At 42.4% G+C, this 21,218-nt stretch overlaps 1 protein-coding gene across 10 annotated transcripts in view; it reads left to right on the forward strand.

Annotated features, from left to right (window-relative positions):
- LOC110978502 (uncharacterized) overlaps nucleotides 1–21,218 on the forward strand; it is a 51,360-nt gene that overhangs the window by 19,868 nt on the left and 10,274 nt on the right. For 9 of the 10 annotated variants that reach the window (XR_015427348.1, XR_015427349.1, XR_015427352.1 and 6 more), the window contains exons 19-50: nucleotides 152–286; nucleotides 1,003–1,155; nucleotides 1,558–1,689; nucleotides 1,800–1,856; nucleotides 2,404–2,586; nucleotides 3,462–3,596; nucleotides 3,793–4,083; nucleotides 4,289–4,421; nucleotides 5,801–5,976; nucleotides 6,563–6,844; nucleotides 7,115–7,221; nucleotides 7,719–7,938; nucleotides 8,656–8,758; nucleotides 9,135–9,387; nucleotides 9,750–9,792; nucleotides 10,494–10,605; nucleotides 10,912–10,991; nucleotides 11,353–11,543; nucleotides 12,168–12,255; nucleotides 12,348–12,424; nucleotides 13,237–13,273; nucleotides 13,426–13,523; nucleotides 14,228–14,344; nucleotides 15,430–15,587; nucleotides 15,930–16,065; nucleotides 16,871–17,020; nucleotides 17,277–17,376; nucleotides 17,834–17,910; nucleotides 18,828–18,959; nucleotides 19,829–19,960; nucleotides 20,268–20,422; nucleotides 20,721–20,856. Coding sequence is in view for 2 of the 10 variants with exons in the window: in XM_087144062.1 (XP_087000188.1) it covers nucleotides 152–286; nucleotides 1,003–1,155; nucleotides 1,558–1,689; nucleotides 1,800–1,856; nucleotides 2,404–2,586; nucleotides 3,462–3,596; nucleotides 3,793–4,083; nucleotides 4,289–4,421; nucleotides 5,801–5,976; nucleotides 6,563–6,844; nucleotides 7,115–7,221; nucleotides 7,719–7,938; nucleotides 8,656–8,758; nucleotides 9,135–9,387; nucleotides 9,750–9,792; nucleotides 10,494–10,605; nucleotides 10,912–10,991; nucleotides 11,353–11,543; nucleotides 12,168–12,255; nucleotides 12,348–12,424; nucleotides 13,237–13,273; nucleotides 13,426–13,523; nucleotides 14,228–14,344; nucleotides 15,430–15,587; nucleotides 15,930–16,065; nucleotides 16,871–17,020; nucleotides 17,277–17,376; nucleotides 17,834–17,910; nucleotides 18,828–18,959; nucleotides 19,829–19,960; nucleotides 20,268–20,422; nucleotides 20,721–20,856 (4,379 nt within the window). In the remaining 8 variants the exon portion in view is untranslated. Of the gene's footprint in view, nucleotides 1–151; nucleotides 287–1,002; nucleotides 1,156–1,557; nucleotides 1,690–1,799; nucleotides 1,857–2,403; nucleotides 2,587–3,461; nucleotides 3,597–3,792; nucleotides 4,084–4,288; nucleotides 4,422–5,800; nucleotides 5,977–6,562; nucleotides 6,845–7,114; nucleotides 7,222–7,718; nucleotides 7,939–8,655; nucleotides 8,759–9,134; nucleotides 9,388–9,749; nucleotides 9,793–10,493; nucleotides 10,606–10,911; nucleotides 10,992–11,352; nucleotides 11,544–12,167; nucleotides 12,256–12,347; nucleotides 12,425–13,236; nucleotides 13,274–13,425; nucleotides 13,524–14,227; nucleotides 14,345–15,429; nucleotides 15,588–15,929; nucleotides 16,066–16,870; nucleotides 17,021–17,276; nucleotides 17,377–17,833; nucleotides 17,911–18,827; nucleotides 18,960–19,828; nucleotides 19,961–20,267; nucleotides 20,423–20,720; nucleotides 20,857–21,218 lie in introns of those variants that run through there. The other variant, XM_087144063.1, reaches the window with a different exon arrangement.

Consider the following 21,218-nt stretch of genomic DNA (forward strand, 5'->3'; position numbering starts at 1 on the left):
ATTTAATCATCTTCATCGTAATGCTGTAAATTGGTGGTTCTAAAGTACCTCTTGTCCTTAACAACTGCAGCCCAGTACAAAAACAAATTATGTTATCTCTCCCCCCCCATTTTGGAATGGTTTTGCCTTCCAATTTTTTGTTGTTGTATAGGATGTGAAAAAGATATATGGAACGAGCCGTGTTGTGACCAAGATTGCCCAGTCTGTTTCAATGGTGGTATTTGTGAAACCGTGAGTGGCGTCTGTGTTTGCCCGCCTGGATTTAGTGGCGACTTCTGTGAAATTTGTGAGTTTTCATTCAAATGGCTTAGAAACAATATTGACGATGTTGCAAGCTTTTTGTAAGCTTCTTGCTTCTGAAAATGTATTGTTTGTGCTCAATATAAGATGGTGCCTAGAAATATGCGAAGGTCTCATTTTTTAATGTAACTATTAAAGTCAAACTTGGGGTGTCTTAATACGTAGTGGAGTTTAATTCTATTTAATTTGATCTCTTTTGATTTAATGCTGTCTTTCTTTTTTTCTTGTTTTTAAATCATGGTATTCCATTTGAATCATAAGCAGCTAAAGGGCTGAAGACATTCAAATTTACAAGCTTAATTTCATTATGGGCCTTGAGCTGGACCATGACAGGGCACTATTTTCTTTGCAATGGAGGTTCCTTTGGTCGGAACTGAGCTTGGCTGGTTCACGAATGACTAGGAAATGTGCTCGTCACGGTCACATCGCAACCGACAAAGTGAACACTCCTAACCAACATAGCTATTGTCAACCAATAATTAGGGGGTGCTTCCTGCTCAAGCCGGATACCAAAGTCAACTAAAGAAACATGTCCAAAACTTTAAAAGTCATGATAATATTTTTAACTACTGCTGTTTCTATGATACAGAGTCTGTTTTTTTTTTCGGTCGAGTTACCATAAAAGTTTCAATGTAAGTGCATTTCACTGTATGGGCCTGATGTTTACTTTATGGAGGAATTTTTCTGTAATTCATTAATCAGTGCTGGGTCCTGACCGCTTTGGCCAAGACGGTAGCTTTCGATGCAGCTCCTCCGAGTTGCTGGGCTCAACCTGCGAAGGAAAGTTATTCTGTTTGCCTGATCCCTATGGATGCTCTTGTGCTTCAGGGTACAAGGGTATTGATTGTGATGAGGGTAAGTGGAATGCATGTAAGTGCGGTGGATCAAAAGCATCAAAATTAAGTTTGTTCCTGTGCTTGTTTGTTTGAGCTCCAAACATATTTGGCTGAGTACGTCTCTCCTCAAAAACTTAATTTTTTAGAAAACTGTGATTGTCTGAAGTCTTAATTCTTTTTCTGTAATCTGACCTTAGTGCCTTTCCAATCCAAAGTCTTTTATTCTCAAAATTGGCTCACTCCTATCCAGTTCAGCCTTTGGCAGTAAGCTTGGTACATGAAAAGCTTGTAACGGTAACATTGCTATCCCTGAAGGTTCTCTGTCCTATCCCTTCATGCCCTGTGTACTCTCTGGTCTAAAGATTCCACAGTGCCATTTACAGTCTGTAGCATTTAATCGTTCAATTTCTGCATTTGTTAGGTTGTGCAGATGGGTCTTTTGGAGCCAGCTGTCTGCAGACCTGCCACTGTATGGATAATACCCCCTGCAACAAAATAACCGGTCGTTGTCCTGGAAACTGCGCCTCAGGTTTTAAAGGCATTAACTGTCAAGGTTAGGCTCTTTAATTCCCAAAGCAAAAAGCATTTGCCATTTCTTAGCAATAAATGTGTTTCTATTCTGTCGATGACTCAGTGCTAATAATTTGTTGTATTTGTTTCTAGATGTTTGCCCAGAAGGCCACGGTGGTCTGGCCGGAAATTGCTCAACACATTGCAAAGGTAAACATCAATAAATGTAAAATTATAAGCCGATGCAAGTGACATGAAAAACAGTTGCTTTCCAAATTGTGCTACTTTTATCGGTGCCAGCATTCACTACCAAGCCCACTCTTGCAGGTGAATGGTATAACTCATAAGTTTTGTGCAACTTAATGTCATACTGTCATTGGCTGGCACACTTACTTCCACACTTACTTGCTGTGTAAGAATTGCACCCAAATGTATCAGTGTGACTGGCATCTTCATGAGGACAGCCAGGTTTTGGCAAAGGCTGTCAGTGCCAATAAATTATAGAATGTTGAGGATCTTGCCTTCTCCCATCCTTACCCCTGTAAGGAGCACTGGGACGCTGGGTTTAAATGCAACTTTTAGATTAGGAGTCCATGTAAAAGGGAGCGCTCTGTTACTTGGCAGACATGTCATTGTGCGTGAATACGGTGAAGTCCGGTGTGCACACATCCAATTTTCAACGGAATGTGTACAATAACATGATCAAAAACTTTGGTCCAGCTGCTTGGTAACCTCCTGACTCATGTTCCATTTCAAGTTCCAACTGAAGTGTCTGAACTCCAAGATGTTACTCCTCTGAACCTCTCAGCCAATCAGATCCACCTTTCGTGGAAGTTTGTCTCCAACCGATGTGCTGTTACGCGTTACCAAGTACAATATGAATTGATCAATCTGGAGAAGTGTAAGGCCACTGAGCCCAGTTGCACAGATGTTGGAGGAGGTAGGTCACACAACCTTGTTCTCAGGAGTTGAGGTGTAACACTTCACTGTCATTAGAGTACAAATTTATAGTTTTATTTATTTATTTTTTTATGCCAAAGCACCTTTTTACCATTGTTCCTGTCAAAGTTCATTCCAGCAGGATTGGCAAGGCCAGGTTTCTTATTTGCAGTGAAAATAAGGTCAGATCATTAGGAACCACTTAAATGTGACTTATAAATGGTGTGGATGACTCACAAATGATGCATGGCTTGATAGTATGGGCTTTTCCCTAAAGTTGTTTCTTTACCTGTAATGGAGTTGTAAATGCTGTGACATGTATTGTCTCGATGAGCTCGAAAAGGCATACCCTTGAATGATGCCACTGCAGACCTCTACAACTAACATGTATTGTCTCAATGTCCAAGCTTTGTGAGTTGTGCAAGAAATATCGTTTATTATTTATTTTAAGCCCCCAACAATTGTATAGAAGTCATATAAAAATTTGTGCATTATGAACGGTTAGGGTTAATTTTAAATGATCAGGTAGCATTGCTAAGATTTCAACATGAGTCTTGACTGGCAAGAAAAATAGGAAAGAAATAGCACTCGGCCAGTAGCTTTCTGATTTGGCTCTTATGTCTCATTTTTGGGCTCAGTGTCATGAAGCTCCTTAGCCGAAAAGTACTGCTTACTTAATTGATGTGATGAGCTTAACGCTAAGCAGAAAACCAGTTAAGAGCACTGTATGTGTATGCATGTATTTCACGTGACACTTTGGTTGGCAACCAGCATCTTGGCAAAGCTATTCCATACTTAGTACGATGCTGTACTTTAAGACACTGCATGAAATTTTGGGCTTTTGACAGTTACCGTGTTTGTTATATGTTTGTCCAGACAGTTACTATGGCGACAGTTTGATAATTTCATCTGATGTCTTACCATACTCAAGTTACATTGTGTACGTCAGTGCATGGAATGAGATAGGACAGGGGCCAGAGACCAGCATTGATGTCCATACAGGAGAGTCAGGTGAATTTAGTAATCACAAAATTAAGTCAATTTTTTGACTGTGTTTTTTGCATCATGTTTGTGTTTATTTTTGCATCATGTTTGTGTTTATTTCAAAATTATATTTGAATACAACAGTGTTTATTGCCTTCCCTTTTTAGGATCCTACAATGGTTTGATCAGTATTTGTCCTTTTTTGGTTTCATTGTAATCTTAGTTCCAAGTGTGGCTCCTGTACTCATTGGCAGCAACATTTCAAGCAATTCAATCACATTCTACTGGCAATCCATCCCCTGTGGAAGCCGAGGTGGTGACATCACAGGCTACATCTATGAAGTTCAAGACAGCACAGGAACAATGGTTGTAGATAGCCAGTCTGTTTCTGTAGAGATGGCTGTGGTTGTTGGACTGACTCCGTGCACAATATATTCCTTCAAGGTACAGGCTGAGACCAGCAAGGACCCCGGACCATGGACAGAGGACATGGAGGTTGAAACAAGTGCAGTCGGTAAGAACCTTTTACTAGAAAAAGGTGGTGTAAAATTGTCCTTGGTATGAATTTCATATTGAAACATTTTTGTGTTGATGTTTTGTCTGTTGACAAATAATTCATTTGCAGTTAAACTTTATTGTCAATTTTTCTAGTGATGGGAGTGTTTATAGGAATGTCTCACTTTTTTTTTGTCCTGTTTCCCTGACATTCTTCATTTCAGTTCCAGAAATGGTGAATCAGCTAACAATCACTGGTACTCCTGTCCCTACTGAGATCCAAGTAACTTGGCAAAAACCTAACAACACCGGTAACTGCACTGTCCAATACACAGTGGAGTATGCCCTGATAAACAGGTGAGGCAAACTTCAGTGTGAAAGGCCTCACACAAGATCTCTTGTGCTTGAGGGTAACTACTGACCTTTTTTTGAAAATACACAGGCAATACATAAACCTTGTTATATTTTTTCTGACTTTTAACCGTGGCCTGTGAAAAATAAGAATGTTGAGTTTGTCATCAGAAGGGCAGGGCATAAAGAAGGAGTCATCTCAAATCGCAGCTGGGACAAGTTAAGAACAAATTGCGGACGGGTGCTGCAGCTGAATGTTAAAGGCTCCTGAACAACTTTCCCTGCAATCTACCCAGAATGAAGTGATCACTACTTGTTTATGCGTTCCCCCCTTGCGGTTTTTGCCAGGCAGGCAGCTCAAGGACACCTGCGATTTTGGGGACAGAAGAGCCACAGGCAAAGGACTGAAGACTCAATCACTCACCGATTACATGGAGCTTTTGAAACTGCTTTTCCTACCTCCATGGTTGTAGCTTGACATTACTTCCTACTCTTTCTGAAATACAATTTCAAAGGGAGACATCAGATCTGATTTTATTTCATGGTGATGACTCGGATGCATCTGTCTTGCACTTCAACTACGTGTATATACAGCAAATGTCAAAACCTTGCAGTATCCAGAATTAAATTTAGAACCGAATGGATATAACAGCAGAGGTATTAACATGGGGCAGAGGCAACACAACTTGTTTATTTAACAAGTGAGTGATGTAAAGAAATATTTTAAGAGGGAACATAGTCTGTTAAATTTTATTTCCAACCATCGTATTCAGTCTTCAAACTGAACACACAGAAAGTCACAGTGTGTTGAGTGATCCAAGGTTAGTTTCTGGAAGCAATAAACCCTGACCATCTTGTAAATTAGCCCTCTGGTATGTGAACAGTTCTTCACAGTGGAACATTGACCTGCTAATGGAAATTCCTCCTCACCTTGTCCGGGAATAAAAATGCACAGCTTCTTGCGGAGGAATTCCTGGTTAAGGAGTAACTCTAGTCCGCAACTTGTCCTGGATAAGATTTGAGATGACTTCTAATGAGAAGATGTATTTGCACAGAGTTAATGTTTGGTCTAACCTGCTGTGGGCCATATGCACAGAGAAGCCACTGTATGCATACGGCTACGTGTGTCCCGCATCTTGTGTAAAGACTTGTGCACGACCAATTAAGAATTGGTCTCACTGAGGTGAGGCAAGGTATGTGCATGTAAAGCAAAGTGTTCTTGCAGTCATAATTATTCTGTTTTGTCAATTCTGTTGAAAATTGGTCCCACATATCATAGTCGTCTCTTAGCTGTCATGAAGTAGGTTGCATGGCATCAATCATGCATCCCACACAGGTAGACTCATGCTGATTTATTCCTCCATCCACTGTGCACTCACAACCAGAGACCTGTGTGAGGGGTTCCCATCTCCATCACGAATACTGTGGCCCACTGGTACCCTGTCAGCGATGACCATCACAGGAGTCTACCCGAATTCCATCTACCGCGTGTTTGTGACAGCCTCTACTATCGCCGGACTAGGAACGAAATTGTGGGATGAAGCCGTAACCCAGGGCACAGGTGGGTGCAAATGATGAGGATGGGAAAGGTGGATTTATCAGCAGGCGGGGACCAGATAGATTAAAGTTGGAGTGAGGATCATTAACTTTTGTCAAATTTTGGAAGCTTTATGCCTCTGTCTACATAATTTTACTTCCAAGAATGTGTGAGAAAAATTTGCAGGAACTTCACTAATTACTTCTTAAAAAATTTCCAGGAAATATTATAAGTACATATATTGAGAAAGTTTCTTGACATTCACTTAAAAATAGTTTATGCAAAAATGGGATCCGACAGGCTTATTTGGTTTAAGAAGTGGTTTGCTGTAGAATGTTTTTGTGAACTAGGGTTGTGAAAGAAAGGTTAGGTGTTAAAGACAGGCAAAAGACAGGAAATTTGGTTGCCAGTGATATTAATTTGGCTTCGCGTTAGGGATGTTAATTTTTGGACCAGCTTTTGCCCGTAAGTAGGAAGTCAGAAGTTTAAGTCCCACATGAGCAAGCACATGGTTTTTTAATGCAACTTTTAGACAGCTCTTAGAATACAACATGATCATATGTGTTGCGGTAAAGAGAAATCCTTGTGCAAAATTCGGTTTTGTTTCCAGCACCCAGTGGACCACCGAGCAATGTCAGCCTCAGTAACTTCACCCTCAACACCCTGTCCTTCGCATGGGACTTACCGCTGTGCGGCCAGCGCAACGGCAATATCACCCACTACCGCTATAACCTTACGGGCATTGCAAGTCGGCAAACGGAACAAGCAAACATTTCCCAAGCATCCATCGAGTTCATGGGCCTTGTTCCATTCACGCCATACGTGCTGACAGTGTTTGCCATCAATATCTTTGGTTCTGGACCCGTTGCTACCATCGCAGTCCAGACAGGGGGTAAGTTGGTTGCGATCACTGAACACAGAAAGTAGCCCACGTAGTTCATTTTTCATTGAAAGCTGTGAGCATCAAATACTTTTCTAGTCACAGGTGCCTTGTTTTAGCACTTGAAATGATTAAAACGGCAGTATAGGCTGATTAACTAAAAAGACAGTATGGTCAAGTTGTGAGTGTTTATTGTGACAGATACAAGAGAGGGTGCTAAACACTTTCATTTTGAACGGAGAATCAGAGAGTGAACTTTTCAGTGTTGTTTCTTTTATCCAGCTCCATCTGAGCCTGGGTCACTCTCTGTGTCAACTGTTTCTGAGACTAGCGTCACGCTAGAATGGAGACCTCCATTATTTTCCAATGGAAAGGTGTTTAAATATAAGGTAATAAGTCATCTAGAAATGTGGGCTTTGCAGTTGTTCACCACAGGTGGTCTTGAATAGAGACAATTTTGTGAGCTCAGTGGAATAAATACCATTAGATTAATGAAACGACTTGAAAATACCTCGGAGATTAAAATCACTTTGAAATTGTTAATGTTTTCTGTAGTTTTCAAAGACTTTTCTATACACTTTAAAATCTTAACATCAGTCGTGTTTATTTCAACTTAAATCTGTGGTAGGATTTTTGTTTTTTTAACTCCAAAGAAGTCTCAAAAGTTGTATTCTCTACTTCCAAGATCTGAGGGTCAAATTTGAAATGCAGCTGTATTGGTTTCGCCTGCATGGATTTTTTCTATATTTGTGCAGTTTTCGTCCTTAACAGTGTATTAAAGTGAGCATATTATGTACTCAGTCAAGGTTTTCCTGAATTGAAATGCACAAAATTTGGTTGAGATGAGCCGTTGCCAGTCACAGCGATCATTCTTGATTATCCGCAGATTGATCAACGGGTCGTAGCCAGACCTTACAATGACAGTTTCACTTTTGACGCTGACTCCAAATATGAGAGCCAAGAGATACCCGATGAGTCGATGACCAGCAGTACGGTCTACAACCTGGAACCATCCACAGAATACGAGTTCCTGGTTTACATTGTCACCAGCACCAATGTTGTTGGAAAGAAAGCGAAGGTGGAATCCTTTACTGCACCAGCAACAGGTAGCATAGACCTTCCTGCTTGAGGCTTGATTCTTGAGGGCACTTTCCAGCAAACTGTACTGTAGAGTGATAGATCACATAGCTTGGTCAGAGGTCAAATCTTGGTTGCAGGCTTACTGAGGTCAGACCGAATTGTGTTTGGACCAATTTCCCACTGAATGTGTACAAAAACTATTTACACAGTTTATTTATTTAATTTAGTTCATCCACAGCACGTTTATCACCAATTACAGGATGAAGTGATAATTAAGTAGACAATGAAGAAATTTTCAGTTATCGAGGTGGGAGGAAAATCCAGGGTAAATATTACAGGGAAAACCTTGAGTCAGGTAGGGACTGAAAACGCAATCCACATGCTGACCTGGATGGGATTTGAAACCCGGGTCCCAGAGGTGGAAGGCGAGGAAAGAGCCACTACACCAACCTGACTTATGATTCCTGACGTAACAGTAACCGTATATGTTCACAGTGGAGCTCAGAAAAGATATTTGATTTTATATTTCAGTGAGCAAACCTGTACAAAATGTAAAGATGCGATGACATTTTTCCCAGCAATTTTTTTTTGCCAGTTTTCAGGAACGTCACCCCTTCTTATTTCAGACAATCCCTTTTTAATTGGCGTGCGATACACAAACATTCCCACATGCTCTCCTATTCCATACGCTGTATGTCTGTATAACCACACTCTTGTCTAAATTTACACCTCATGTCTTGCAGGCATGACACCCCCTGAGAAACCCACGCTGTCTGGTAATGGCCAATCTAGCACTTCCTCTATCACCATCCAACTAGCCAGCACCACACCCTCGAAATATGTGACGTGAGTTTCCCGCACTTGGCCATTTCTGATCACAGCTAATCCTAGCAATGTAAACTTGTTGTTTAGAAGGATTTTCTGATGGAATCAAGGAACTTGCTGAAGCCTTAACTTTAATACGAATTGCAATGCTTCAGGAAACTAGAGTGGTTGACTTAACAGAATGTACTGTAGCAATAATTTCTGTAACTGTCACTAGTTACCATGGCGTTTTGAAAAAAGTCTTTATTGTGTTTCTATGTCCATTGGTTCGTTCACTTGCATATCTCACTGAGAAATTCTTGAAATCATCACCCTCTAAAGACTTAGTAGAGTTCCTGAAATGATTACCCTCTTTGAGTTATCTCAAGAAACTACTCACTTGCCCTTTTTTTCCCAGTTCTTATCAGGTTGGAGTGAAAAACACCAAGGCCGGCGTGGACACCAACAGAAGGTCCGCTGGGTCCGGTCTGGAATTTGGACATTTCACGGAGAGTCCCACGTCCTACGTTGCTGCTGAGTTGCCACGGAGACTTCCAGATGTATTTGTCGTCGGGGATGACCGAGAGTATGACGGCTATTTCAACCCAAGCTTGCAGGAGGGAGCATCTTATGAGATTTATTTTGGTGCTGTGAGCCGCATTAGTGACAAGGTAGAGTCTAGAGGAGCCTTTTTCTGCAAAGAAGCAGTTAAATCTTGAAGCTTACGCCAAAATAAATGGTCTCTCTGGTCCTGAGAAGAATGTTATAGCGTGCTGATTTTTTGAGAATAGTGCGCCCACATTTCATAAAATAAATTACTAGACATTTTGAATTTCTTATTGGAAATTCATTTGCTGAGACAGTGTGGGGACAACTGCATGTAGCTATAGCTAGATGTCGTCTTTATAACATGATATCGTAGTTGACAATTTTGCTGATCATATTTATTCTAATTGTGGCTTCCCTAGTGCTTTGCGGCCGTGTGTAGTTATTCCTTTTCTAATAGTGTCTTGTGTGCTTGTGTACTTTGCAGGAATTCAGCGTGGTTTGGAATGAAGATCCCCTCGTGGTTCAAGGTACAACCTGGTGTTGCCTGTCGCCAAATTTCTTTCAAATTGAAATGAGAAAAATGACCAAATTAAACCCTGCTGAATACAACCCAAGAATCTGGTGGTCAGAGGTTGTTGCTCATAGCTGGAATTAGCAGTCAGAACTGAGTGGCAGATAAACTGTGCGCCGTTTCTAGGCCACTGCCTATCCCTTGCAGCTACTCATTCCACCACTTGATTTTGTTGCACTTTGTTGAATTTTCTGTTTCACTCTATCGCATGCAACATTATTCTTAATGCAGTTGTGTTGCATTCAATTGCATTCAGCAGATTGTGTGGAGATACGCTGATTTGGTTGGCATTTGAACTGGCAACCTCTAGAATCCACTGTTGCATTTTAGTGCTTTCTCTTGCACTCAACAGGGTTCTCGTTGATGATGTGTTGGATCCTGTTGCATTTTGCTGGCTTCCTTCTTCAACCTGACTTGTGTTAGGACTAAAAAGGAATTTAAACTTTTTAACCTTAAAATAAATGTACCAAAGGATCCCTTGTTTTGCAACACTTCACGTTTGCCACCGTTTGTCAATTTTGATAGATTTTCTTCATCTAAGCCCTAAAGAAATTGAATACATTGTACACGGCGAATTAGAGAAGTTACTGGTTAGCATCAGCACAACAGCAGAAACTGTACCGTGGTTGACCCTCTCTGACCTTTTTTTATATCTAGTGGCGGGTGGACTGTCTTCTTCACGTCAGGGTATTGGCCTCACTGTAGGTGTCGCTGTTGCAATGTCCATGCTTGCTGCTGTTGCTCTGGTTTTGGCTCTTGTTGTCATTTGGTAAGTGTCGTTTTGTCTGAATGCAGCTTGACAAATTTTCCATGTTGGAGCTACTGGTAAACTCAGCTGTGAACCAGTCAGTCGTCATATACTTTACAAATTGTTTTGGCTGGTTACCTGTTTGCATTAAAATATTAAAACGAAGATTTGCAGTAACCCTCCAGCAAAGTGCACATGTTGCCTGGGTGTGCTGGCCTAAACTGAGCTCTCTGCATGATACCAACATTTTCATTCACTGAGGAATCCATGCTGTCCTAAGATTTCAATGAGAAAATTGAAAATGCAAAACTCTCTGTTGGTCATCAGGAAACGTCACCAGAGGTCAGTGGGGAAAGAAGATGGACCTTTCCGAGCTCCGTCAGAGCTCTCCCTTCATTCCATCCACGGTAAGCTTCAAGCTAATACACCATTTGCAGATCGACCAATCCAGCCGCCACAATCGCAAGCAGTTACACTGAGGTAGTGCCGCCCATCTGAATGCTACTTGCTTCTTAAAAGTTGAGGTTTTAAGTTTGAAGGGTTCTTTTGGGTTTGTGCACATTCCAATGAACGTTTGTCTGTGGGAAAACAGTCCTCTAATGTGTATGTTAGTGCTTAGTCCATTGGAAAAAGTTGTATTAAAGGAACAAAGGAAAATGGAATGCCTTGTCCCGTAGGAAAGGCACAGTGGTGTGTTTGACTAATGTGTGGCCTAATTATGCAACACCAGTGTTGACTTCAGTTATTCAGTGGTATTTTGTGTCACAGGTAAGGACCAAAACATCAGTCCTCTGTCTCCTGACAGCGACACTCCGCCAGCCAGACCCCAGGAGAAGCTGGGACCCACCGCCAACAAGAAGCCAGCCCACTCTCATCTGGAAGACCCTGTTGCTCTCAGCAACCTGGCCAACCACATCAAGAGCAAAAAGTCCAGGAACGGATTCCAGCAAGAGTACGAGGTCAGTCCAAGAAAGCGCGGTGGACACTGGTATATTGAGGGTCTTCAGAGTGTGTTTACACAGTGACTATCAAAGACAGTAAAAGGCTTTATGAGCTCAAGGGCAGATGGGGGGACCAGGTAGAAAAAATGGGCATGTGATATCTGTAGGTTACATGTACCTTGCCAAAAGATGTTTTCCCATCCAAGCAGTTCATGCTAAATTGCTGTACTGTAGATACCAGCCACTGACAGTATTTGAGGTCCAGTGAATCAAATTGAAGCATGATTTCTTTGTTCACATGTAACAAGGGATAAATAAGGGCAAAGTACTGCAGAATGACCTTGTCACAGCTCATTTGCGTAGCTTGTCACTCAACTCAAGAGTGGATGACTCAACACAAGAGTGGATGACTCAACTCAAGAGTGGATGACTAAACACAAGAGTGGATGACTTGTGATGGTCTTTCAGACTGTTGAAGATTTGACAGCCATGTGAAAATCATTTGTAAAACGGATTTTTCAATGACACCATTTGTATTCATTGCAATTTGTTCATGAGATCTGCCTCTCACACTTCAAGAAACAATACCCTTAATTTGATTTTGCACTTCATTTCTGTTTTTCAAATCCACTTGATTGACAGACATTACCAGTTACGCCCCTTCACCCTTGGACAGTGGCCAAGAAAAGTCATAACATGAAGAAGAACCGATACACCAACATCGTGGCCTGTAAGTGTTGTCATTGTGAGGATGTCTAAAACGATGAATCTTGTAGCACCGGACCAGTGATCCACATTGAAGATTTTGTTTTACTTTCCCAGATGACCACTCCCGCGTCGTCCTGCGATGCCCGGATGACAGTCCTCACTCTGATTACATCAACGCATCTTACATCAATGTAAGTCACCCCTTCGCCCTCTCTGCCCTCGTTTTGACCGTCAGAAGCACTTTCAAAGGTTTGATGAATAGGAATACTGCACGTTTGGCCTCATGCTGGTCATTTGGATGTCTCCGTAGCAGACAAATTGGGGAGCCATGTTGGTATTCTGGTACTTTCCTCGCCTGTCACCTTGGCGGCCCTGGTTCAAATCTTGTGAATTGGGTTTTGATTCCCTAGGCAGCTCCATTCCACAACATTCTTCAGAGGTTTTGCTCTCCTCTAGAGCAGTAACTGCTTCTCATTGTCTCCTTTGTACAGTTTTTAGGCTTGATGAGATTAATTAATAAATACCTCAGACAGTCTCCCTATTCAACCACGTACTACATGTACTTTACCGTATATCAACATTTGATAATGCCCGTTGAGAAGTGAAAATGCCCACTGCATAAATCACGCACTGGCACCTGGGTTACGAGATAGTTTAATCGATTCTGATTGGTCAAGAGTCTGTGTGCACACGGCATGCTACGCGTGTGCCAAGGCCATATAAAGAGATTCTTTTGGACAACTTGCACAAGGAATATTCCATAAAATGGACAGAGACGTTCAGGAAAATGAAAGTAAAATTCTGGAACAAAATCGTTTGAAAGCGCCCGCAGCTTGGGCATTACTCACGTCCATTCTCCTGAGCCGTTCCAAGCACATATTTATTCCCTTAATATAGACCGAAATTAGCATGTGAATGAGTAAGCCACGTAGCTTTCGTTCAGTGTAGTGGAATTGACTCATTTGAAGCCAGTTCAAGATACTCTCATTTTCTTGTTCCACAGGGATACAAGCAGGAAGCACAGTACATAGCCTGCCAAGGTAACAAGGATCTTGCCAACTGTTTTGCCCGTGAAGTTGGCTCGCATGCCATTTTTAGTTGCCGCATCTTTGAAATTCCTGTTTGAAATCGACTTATCGTATTTTGAACACACAAATGCCCCGGTTTGATTCAGGACCAATTTCTCTCTTAGGGCCTACCAAGGCCAGCGTGGTTGACATGTGGCGTATGTTGTGGCAGGAACAGGTCGGAATAATAGTCATGCTGACGAACCTCGTCGAGAACGGAAAGGTATGGAGGAAACAGTTCAATTTGAAGTCATGACCATGTGTTTTTTTTTCTACAATGGCCATCACTACCTAGGGCAAATGATGAGTACTTTGAAATGTTGTAAGCGTAAAGAACCTTTCAGTGAGAGCATTGCTAGTTCCGATCAGGAATACCCGCTGTTTGTACCATAGGAAAGAACAATCCACATGGGTTCACGCAAACTTTCAAATGGTGTCTTTCCTCCTGGAAACACAGTGAATTCTCACTGCAAACTTACAGTGTTCCATAAAGGATTGTTTCAGTGGGCACAGGAGCGTTCTGCCTTTTGATATGCTCCTTAACCTAAGATCACATAGGTACTTCTCTCGGATTTGGGTTTCAGTCTAATCTGTGAGCTTGCACTCACTTCTTGTGGGTAGGGACTTCGGATTTTGGGTTTCGGCCCAACTTGTGAGCTTGTACTCGCGACTGTGAGTAGGAATCCTTATTTTGCTCCACCAATTACAGTCCAGTGTAGGCTATTGCATGCTACTTGGCTGTAAGAATGTACCATGGGCCCAATGAGCGAACGTAGTAATGCTGAAGACATTGTCTAAAGGTGTTACTTGAAATGCCTGACATAACAAAATTCTTAAAGTGTGTTCAGTTTCAGTGCTGTGTTTTGCCGTTGAGTCATGGAGAGTCAACATTTTTGACTGGGTTGCTCTATTTATTTTATGCTCCAGGTGAAATGCGAAAAGTACTGGCCGGATAGTTCCCAGAAGTATGCAGACTTTACTGTCACCAACATCTCAGAGGAGGTCTTGACCAATTACGTCGTGAGGACGTTCCACCTGTATAAGGTCAGCACCTAGACCGTTGACCCCGGATAACCACCTATTGCCAGAATTTGCATGCACAGAGTCACATCTACAAAGGTTCAAGGGCATTTTATTGTGCATAGGTTCGATTGAGGTGCCTTTCAGCGGTTTTTTCTCGTAGCACTATCCAGGACCCAAATGTTAATAGTGGAAACCTTGCTGCTTTTGACGTCCTGACGTCCTACGGGTTGGTAATTGCCCTATCTTGTCCTCACTTGATAAACTGTGGTCAGTGCTTATGAGTGCATTGCAGTGCAATGAGAGAGCCTTGACAGCTATTTAGATTCCTGCCACTGACACTGCATCCGTACTTGCTTCCCTCCACATTGTAAGCTTTTGTGTACCTGGGACAAAAGATTGACCCAGACTGAGCCAAAAGGCAGTGGCCCTAGATTAAATTGGAGGCCACAAGCCAAAGATGACAATGAAGCCAAGGTTTCAAAAATTATGCCTTAAAAATGGTGCCAGTTATCTGGTAACTTTCTGGAAGCTATGACTCCTTGAGAGGAGTGCTTTCCACTCACCAATTTGTTCCTGGGTTCGATTCTCAGCCTGCAGGCCATTATTTGAGTACAGTTGTTCGTTGCTGCTCAGGACCTCCATTTTTCCTCTTGCAAAAGTCTACACTCACGATCCCTGTCTGTGATCCATGGACAGATGGTGGTGATTTGGCCAATGCCTGAGATGCCTGTCTGTGATCCATGGATAGATGGTGGTGATTTGGCCACTGCCTTAGATGCCTGTCTGTGATCCATGGACAGATAGTGGTGATTTGGCCAATGCCTGAGATGCCTGTCTGTGGTCCATGGACAGATGGTGATGATTTGGCCACTGCCTTAGATGCCTGTCTGTGATCCATGGACAGATGGTGGTGATTTGGCCAATGCCTGAGATGCCTGTCTGTGGTCCATGGACAGATGGTGGTGATTTGGCCAATGCCTGAGATGCCTGTCTGTGCCTTATGCTTGTCCACATTGTATAGTTCAGTATGTCAGAGTACAGCGCATTTGATCATAAATTGTACAGAATTTACACTTATTAACAAGTGAATACCTTGTCCAACACAGTGCAGTGACCCAGAGGGGGTGTTCCGGGAGTTGAATCACTTCCACTACACCACCTGGCCAGACATGAAGCCACCAGAGTCGTCCTCGCTGCTTCAGTTCGTCCGCAGAGTTCAGGCGGCTGAGACTACCCAGCCCGGTCCTATGGTCGTACACTGCAGGTGATGACAAAGAAGTGGCCTTTGATGGAATGTTTGCATCATTTCGGTCTTGTAAATCAAGAAGAAGTTTAATCACTTCGGTGTAATGTTGTCAACAGTGCATGCCAGTATACTTTGTGACAAGTTTTATAAAACTGTTAAGGTGAAAAAAATGGCTGATCGGGGCCATTGTTAGGAAACCTCAAGGTCTGACCTGTTGGCAATTTGAGATATTTGTAGTTTTTTATATCCCTCTAATTGGATAAAGCGTACTTTCCAGCCTCTCACTGGCATCCGCTTTGCAACAAGCATTGGCTCAGCACTAAGACTGGCTTGTTTACCTTTTGGTGTGCTTACCAACAGCGCTGGCGTGGGCCGCACTGGAACCTTCATCACCCTGGACTCCATGTTGACCCAGGCACAAGCTGAGGGGCAAGTTGGGGTGTTCAACTTTGTCCATGCCATGAGGGAGCAGCGAATCATGATGGTGCAGACTGTGGTAGGTGTGCCCTCTTTCCTTCTCCCCTGCCGCCGCCATTGTGACCCTTGACCCAGGAGTTCATTCCACAGTAGTGACGCCATTGCCGTCGAGTTCTTTGTAGAGTCCTGTATACTGAAATGTAGAAAGCGATACAGTTCAAGATAGTGAAGCTTGAGAAAGTTGACAGTATGGTGGAGGTCTTGATCTCTTGATTGAAATTGGGAAACCAAGTATATTTTGACAAAAGGGTATTCTGGTTATGTTGAAGTCTGTGAAAGGACTCTTGACCATTTCTTGTGTGCCAAAATTCCTTCTCTTCTGTAAGTGTTGTTTTCAACCCAGCATCTGTACTTCAGTGTGATTGTCAACATACATGTACTGGAGATTAGATGGGAGCACATGCATATGTATACCGGAGTTGTGAAGATGCGAATACGTGTTCCAGAGCTGCAGGGAGTACACATAGAAATTAGAGTTATTGTGGGGGACCAGAAAAGTAAAAAAACGTCGGGGCAAGTCAGGGTGACTCTCACATTGCAGCGTATATTTTCTCCCAGGATAAAAGTCTTTATTAAGCCTTGAAATTATTGAACTAGTTCACTCATGAGAGAACACGTATCTGACATACTCATTTCACAGGATTTCAACAGATGCTCTTGAATATATCTGGTTGTGTGACCACCATACCCTGCCCTTAGTTATATCGTAGCTATCACAGTGTTAGCTTGTTTTGCAAAAACTGTTTAGGGCCAGGCATTTTAGGTTACTTGTTTAAATTTGTGACCGGTAGTGGACACATATCTCTCTGTGCTTTGATTGCCAGGACCAATACAAGTTCATCTTTGACGCCCTTCTGGAATCTTGTCTGACGGAAAATACGGCCATTCCGGTGGCCAGACTCCAGCAAGACTACGCCAAACTCAAGAAACGAGATCGCAAAACGGGGACCACAGGCATCGAAGAGCAGTTCAAAGTAAAGTGTGGAAGCGCACACTGTCTATGCATTCGTTGGCAATTCATTACTTAATTATTTTCAGAATTTCTAATCGTGGTTTAGAAATTGGGGAACTTTGAGAAATTTACACATTTCCATCTTTATTTGGGTAGAAGCCTTTTTTGACCCATATTTCCTGATGAGGACAAAACAACATTGCTGCAAATTTGGCATTATTACAAATCATTAGATACTTCTGTTTATGTGTTTTAAATGCATGGATTTTCTAATTCAGATGTTGGAGACCTTCACAGCAACATACACCGAGGATAAATGTCGCGGAGGCTTAGAATCTGCTAACGTGGCCAAAAATAGATTCCCAAATTTCATTCCAGGTAATTTGACCTTTGATCCACTTATTTTGCTTGAGCATGCTCCAAGACACCAAATGGTTGAGCCTTAATTCATATATGTTACCCGGTACATCGTAATCAGCAATAAATCGCTGTGGCCGGTTTATGTAATGGCCGAGTAAAGTGGGGATGTGGGTAAATGTTGAAAAAATCAATGTGGCGGTTTCTGTATGTTTTGGAAGTTTATGTGTGAAAGGCTACCATCAACACACTTCTAATGTGTATCATTTGAAAGCTTATGAAATTCTCTTTATGGCCATGTACATATCTCAAAAAGTCAATTTGCCACTTATTCCTGATTTCGATGTACTGCGTCACACATGATCTAAATAGGGTATCCAACCTTTCTCAGACGTATCAAATCTGTCAAGACTTGACAGAGGATCTTGAATGGTAATTTAGGGTTAATGCAGCCTTGTTTTGCGATTTTCTGTGTCAGCTGACAAGATTCGTCCTTACCTTATGACCCCTGGGGAGGAGGGCAGCACCAACTTCATCAACGCTGTATTTTTGGATGTGAGTTAATCTTGTTCACAGACTGTATCATGGAAATGTGTCCTATTTTGTGACAATGAGTCACAAGGCCATTTTTTGTTATAACTTTGTTTCACTTTGCATTAGAAAGAGCAACTCAAGCCTGTTGTGCTGATATATCTCTCTCACTCTGCCATCCTGATGAATATAGGCATTATGTAGTTTAAAAAAAAAAAGGTGGAGGGTTTGTGTTGCTTTAGGCCGTGTCCGAAACGGGCTTCCAGAGCTACGGCTAGGTCTGCGTGTCTCCATTCATTTCCAATCGAGCAAAGACATAGACCTAGCTCTAAACAAGAGATTCAGATGCAGCCTTCCATTTGTGCAAAGACTTTTGTAAAGGCCTTAAACCCAAAAGTGGCTGTGATGTGACTCTTGTGACTCATTTTCAAGATCCTCACTATTCGGTTGTTCATGCTGTGAATGTGTGGCTGCAGTAGGGACTAATTGTAAGGGGTTGGGGTTTCAAAAACGAGGAACACAAATTCTGCCCATTTTCTAGTCCTTCAACTGATCTTTGTGAACTTGGTATGCATGTAGAGACCTCCGTTACAGGTGCGCCTGTGAAGTTTCTGTCTCATTATGGTAACAGGTTTTACGGTGATGGTTGTTTATAGCCAGCAGTGAATGGAGTTGGTCTGTGCATAAGTACTTTTTATTGTATTCAGTCAGTTGGAAATTTTAATTGTCTTTGCCTGTCTGTCTTTTATAAATTAAGTGGATAAATTGTGAGAGATGTACATGTACATCTGGCTTTTGTTTATTAAAGTTGGTAGTAAATTGACCACAAGACATTAGTTCATGACGACTCGTGAAGGCTTGGCACAATAAAAAATCCGGTACGATTGATATTAAGGGGTTGACTTAAATAATGTGAAAGGACAACATGCTTATTTTTACAGGGTTACAATAAAAAGAGTGCTTACCTAGCTACCCAGTCTCCATTGCCCAACACGCTGGGTGACATCTGGCGGATGGTGTTTGACTACAACTCATCCTGCATAGTCATGCTGAATTCCGTAGACAGTGACTGGGTACTTGTTCTTTTTTTGTCCATATGCCCAAAGCCTGGCAAATGCTTAACAAGGTGGAAAGGTAGATAAAAGTTCAGTGGGAGCTCACTCACAAACTCTGAGACAACAATAGATACAGTGCCATTGAAGAGATGCTATTATTGAATCCTGGAGGAGGTAGCAGGACCTGAGCTCTATGTAGAGAGAGTAGCACCAATTTCAGTGGCTGATGGGTCATTCTATAAATTTGTGACATTTTTCCGTCCCTGTTACCTCTGGCAAGTACACCATCTGACATGTTTGACAAGGGATGTGTCACTGAAATTGATTTCAAACTATTTTTATTTGTTTGGCGGGTAATATTCCAGTACTTATTCAGTCTTTGAAATTAAACAATGAGTTCAAAACATAAACAAATCATATGCCAGATGTAAGAGGGACGGGAAACAATTGGACCCCAAATTTATAGGATGACCTTGCTCACTCTGCGGGCATTGTGTGCTAATTTTCCCCATACACTGACGCATAGTTCACCCTTTTTATTTCAACAATACGGCCGTTTCACAATAGTGCGCCACCAAGAGTTTGCAATGCGTTGGACAATCACAGTGCGCGAAATTTGTGGACTCAATGTGCGTTTGGAAATGGTCGACAAATGCGTTACGATTGGCCAGCGCGTTGCAAACTCTTGGTGGTGCACTATTGTGAAACGGCCGTATTGAGACACTCATGACGCTATAAACAGCTCTGGGCAGGAGCCTGGCTAAGTGCATAACCCTATCTTGTGCAGATCCCATAAGTTGACATCAGAATTGCTTCACATTACTTTGTGAGATGTTTTGAGTTTCCATTTTCCTTGTCCCCTTTGAAGTCTTTTATGGTTTTTTTAGAATGTTCCCCAGTACTGGCCAGACGAGGGCAGCCTGCAGTTTGGCCGGCTGACTGTTACATTCAGAAACATTGACCACCAGAGTGACACAGTCATTGTCCGGCAGTTTGGCATCCGCAGCTCAGAGAAAAAGGTTTGCTCTCAAGCATGCCACTTTGCTCAGCTGAAAAACTTGAGCGTTAAAAACAAGAAGTGCACGCGAGGAACAATAGTATTACTTTATTGTTGTGTGTTAAAAAGGGCATTTGCACATGGCTCTAATTACCATACACTCTAGAAGAAAAATCTTTGCATTTACAGAATTTTTATAATGAAGGGGACACAACTTTGAGCTGGGCTTGACGAATGTCCCAGCTCCAAACTGAGGGGGTGCATAGTTCTGCTAACCAGTCCCACCCAACTTCTCACCTCGTATCTCTCCCTCTCTCTCAACCTTGCAGTCGGACAAGGAGCAGAGCATCTGCCACATACAATACTTAGCCTGGCCCTCTGGGAAGGAGGTTCCCAACTCTCCATCCAGTCTCCTCAAGGTGCTGGAGACCGTCAAGATCTGGACGGATGATCATCCAGATGAACCTGTTACGGTCCACTGCATGTAAGCTCGTTTGGTTCAGCTGCTGTTGACATGATGACCATCACGTGCATTTATCATGTGTACAATATTCACCGCTATATTGTTACCTTTGCTCGTTAAGCCTGACCATTGGCATCATGGCATGTCAGCCCAGCTGTGCTTACGTGTAATATCCTTGGGGGTTATTTAGGAAAAGAGAATCAAAATTGTGACATAGTGTCCTGCCCAAGGACACTTACAGTGCCATGATTCCACTGGGACACGGCCTGTCCAAGGAAATGGATATATGTAAATTCTCCTTTCCTGTTTCATGCCACAGCGATGGTCTGGGCTGCAGTGGGACCCTCTGCGCTCTGATGACCGTCCTGGAAAGCGTAAGCCAGGAGCAGGTTGTAGATGTCTTCCAAGCGGTCAAGAAGCTCCGGGTGGCCCGAGCGGGCTTAGTTCAGACACTGGTGAGTCTCAGCAGTTGCTGTTATGACAATAACCCACCCCCATCAGCAGTGTGTTCAGACTGCCGTAGATAGCGTTAAACCATGAAAATCTGAAAAGATGCTGATAAGTTGGAGCACTTTGATGTTGTCTCTGGCCTGTGCTAACCCATGGTCAGTTGCATTTATCTTGTTAAAGAAAATAAGGTTGGCAAAGATTCAGCTGAAATTTGGTTGTGAACTGTGTAGTACTTTAACAATGCCAAATTCCTACCTTAACCACTTCCTGCTGGGGATTCTGATAACGGACATGTATGCTTTATACGTGTGGCCGGGGTCTCCGAACTTGGACCAAGGGAACTGGGCCTTGTAACAAAAGACCGTAC

The sequence above is a fragment of the Acanthaster planci genome, linkage group LG12 (assembly GCF_054643075.1).
Source record: "Acanthaster planci isolate LZ-2023a linkage group LG12, COTS_SCS, whole genome shotgun sequence".
Taxonomy (NCBI): domain Eukaryota; kingdom Metazoa; phylum Echinodermata; class Asteroidea; order Valvatida; family Acanthasteridae; genus Acanthaster; species Acanthaster planci.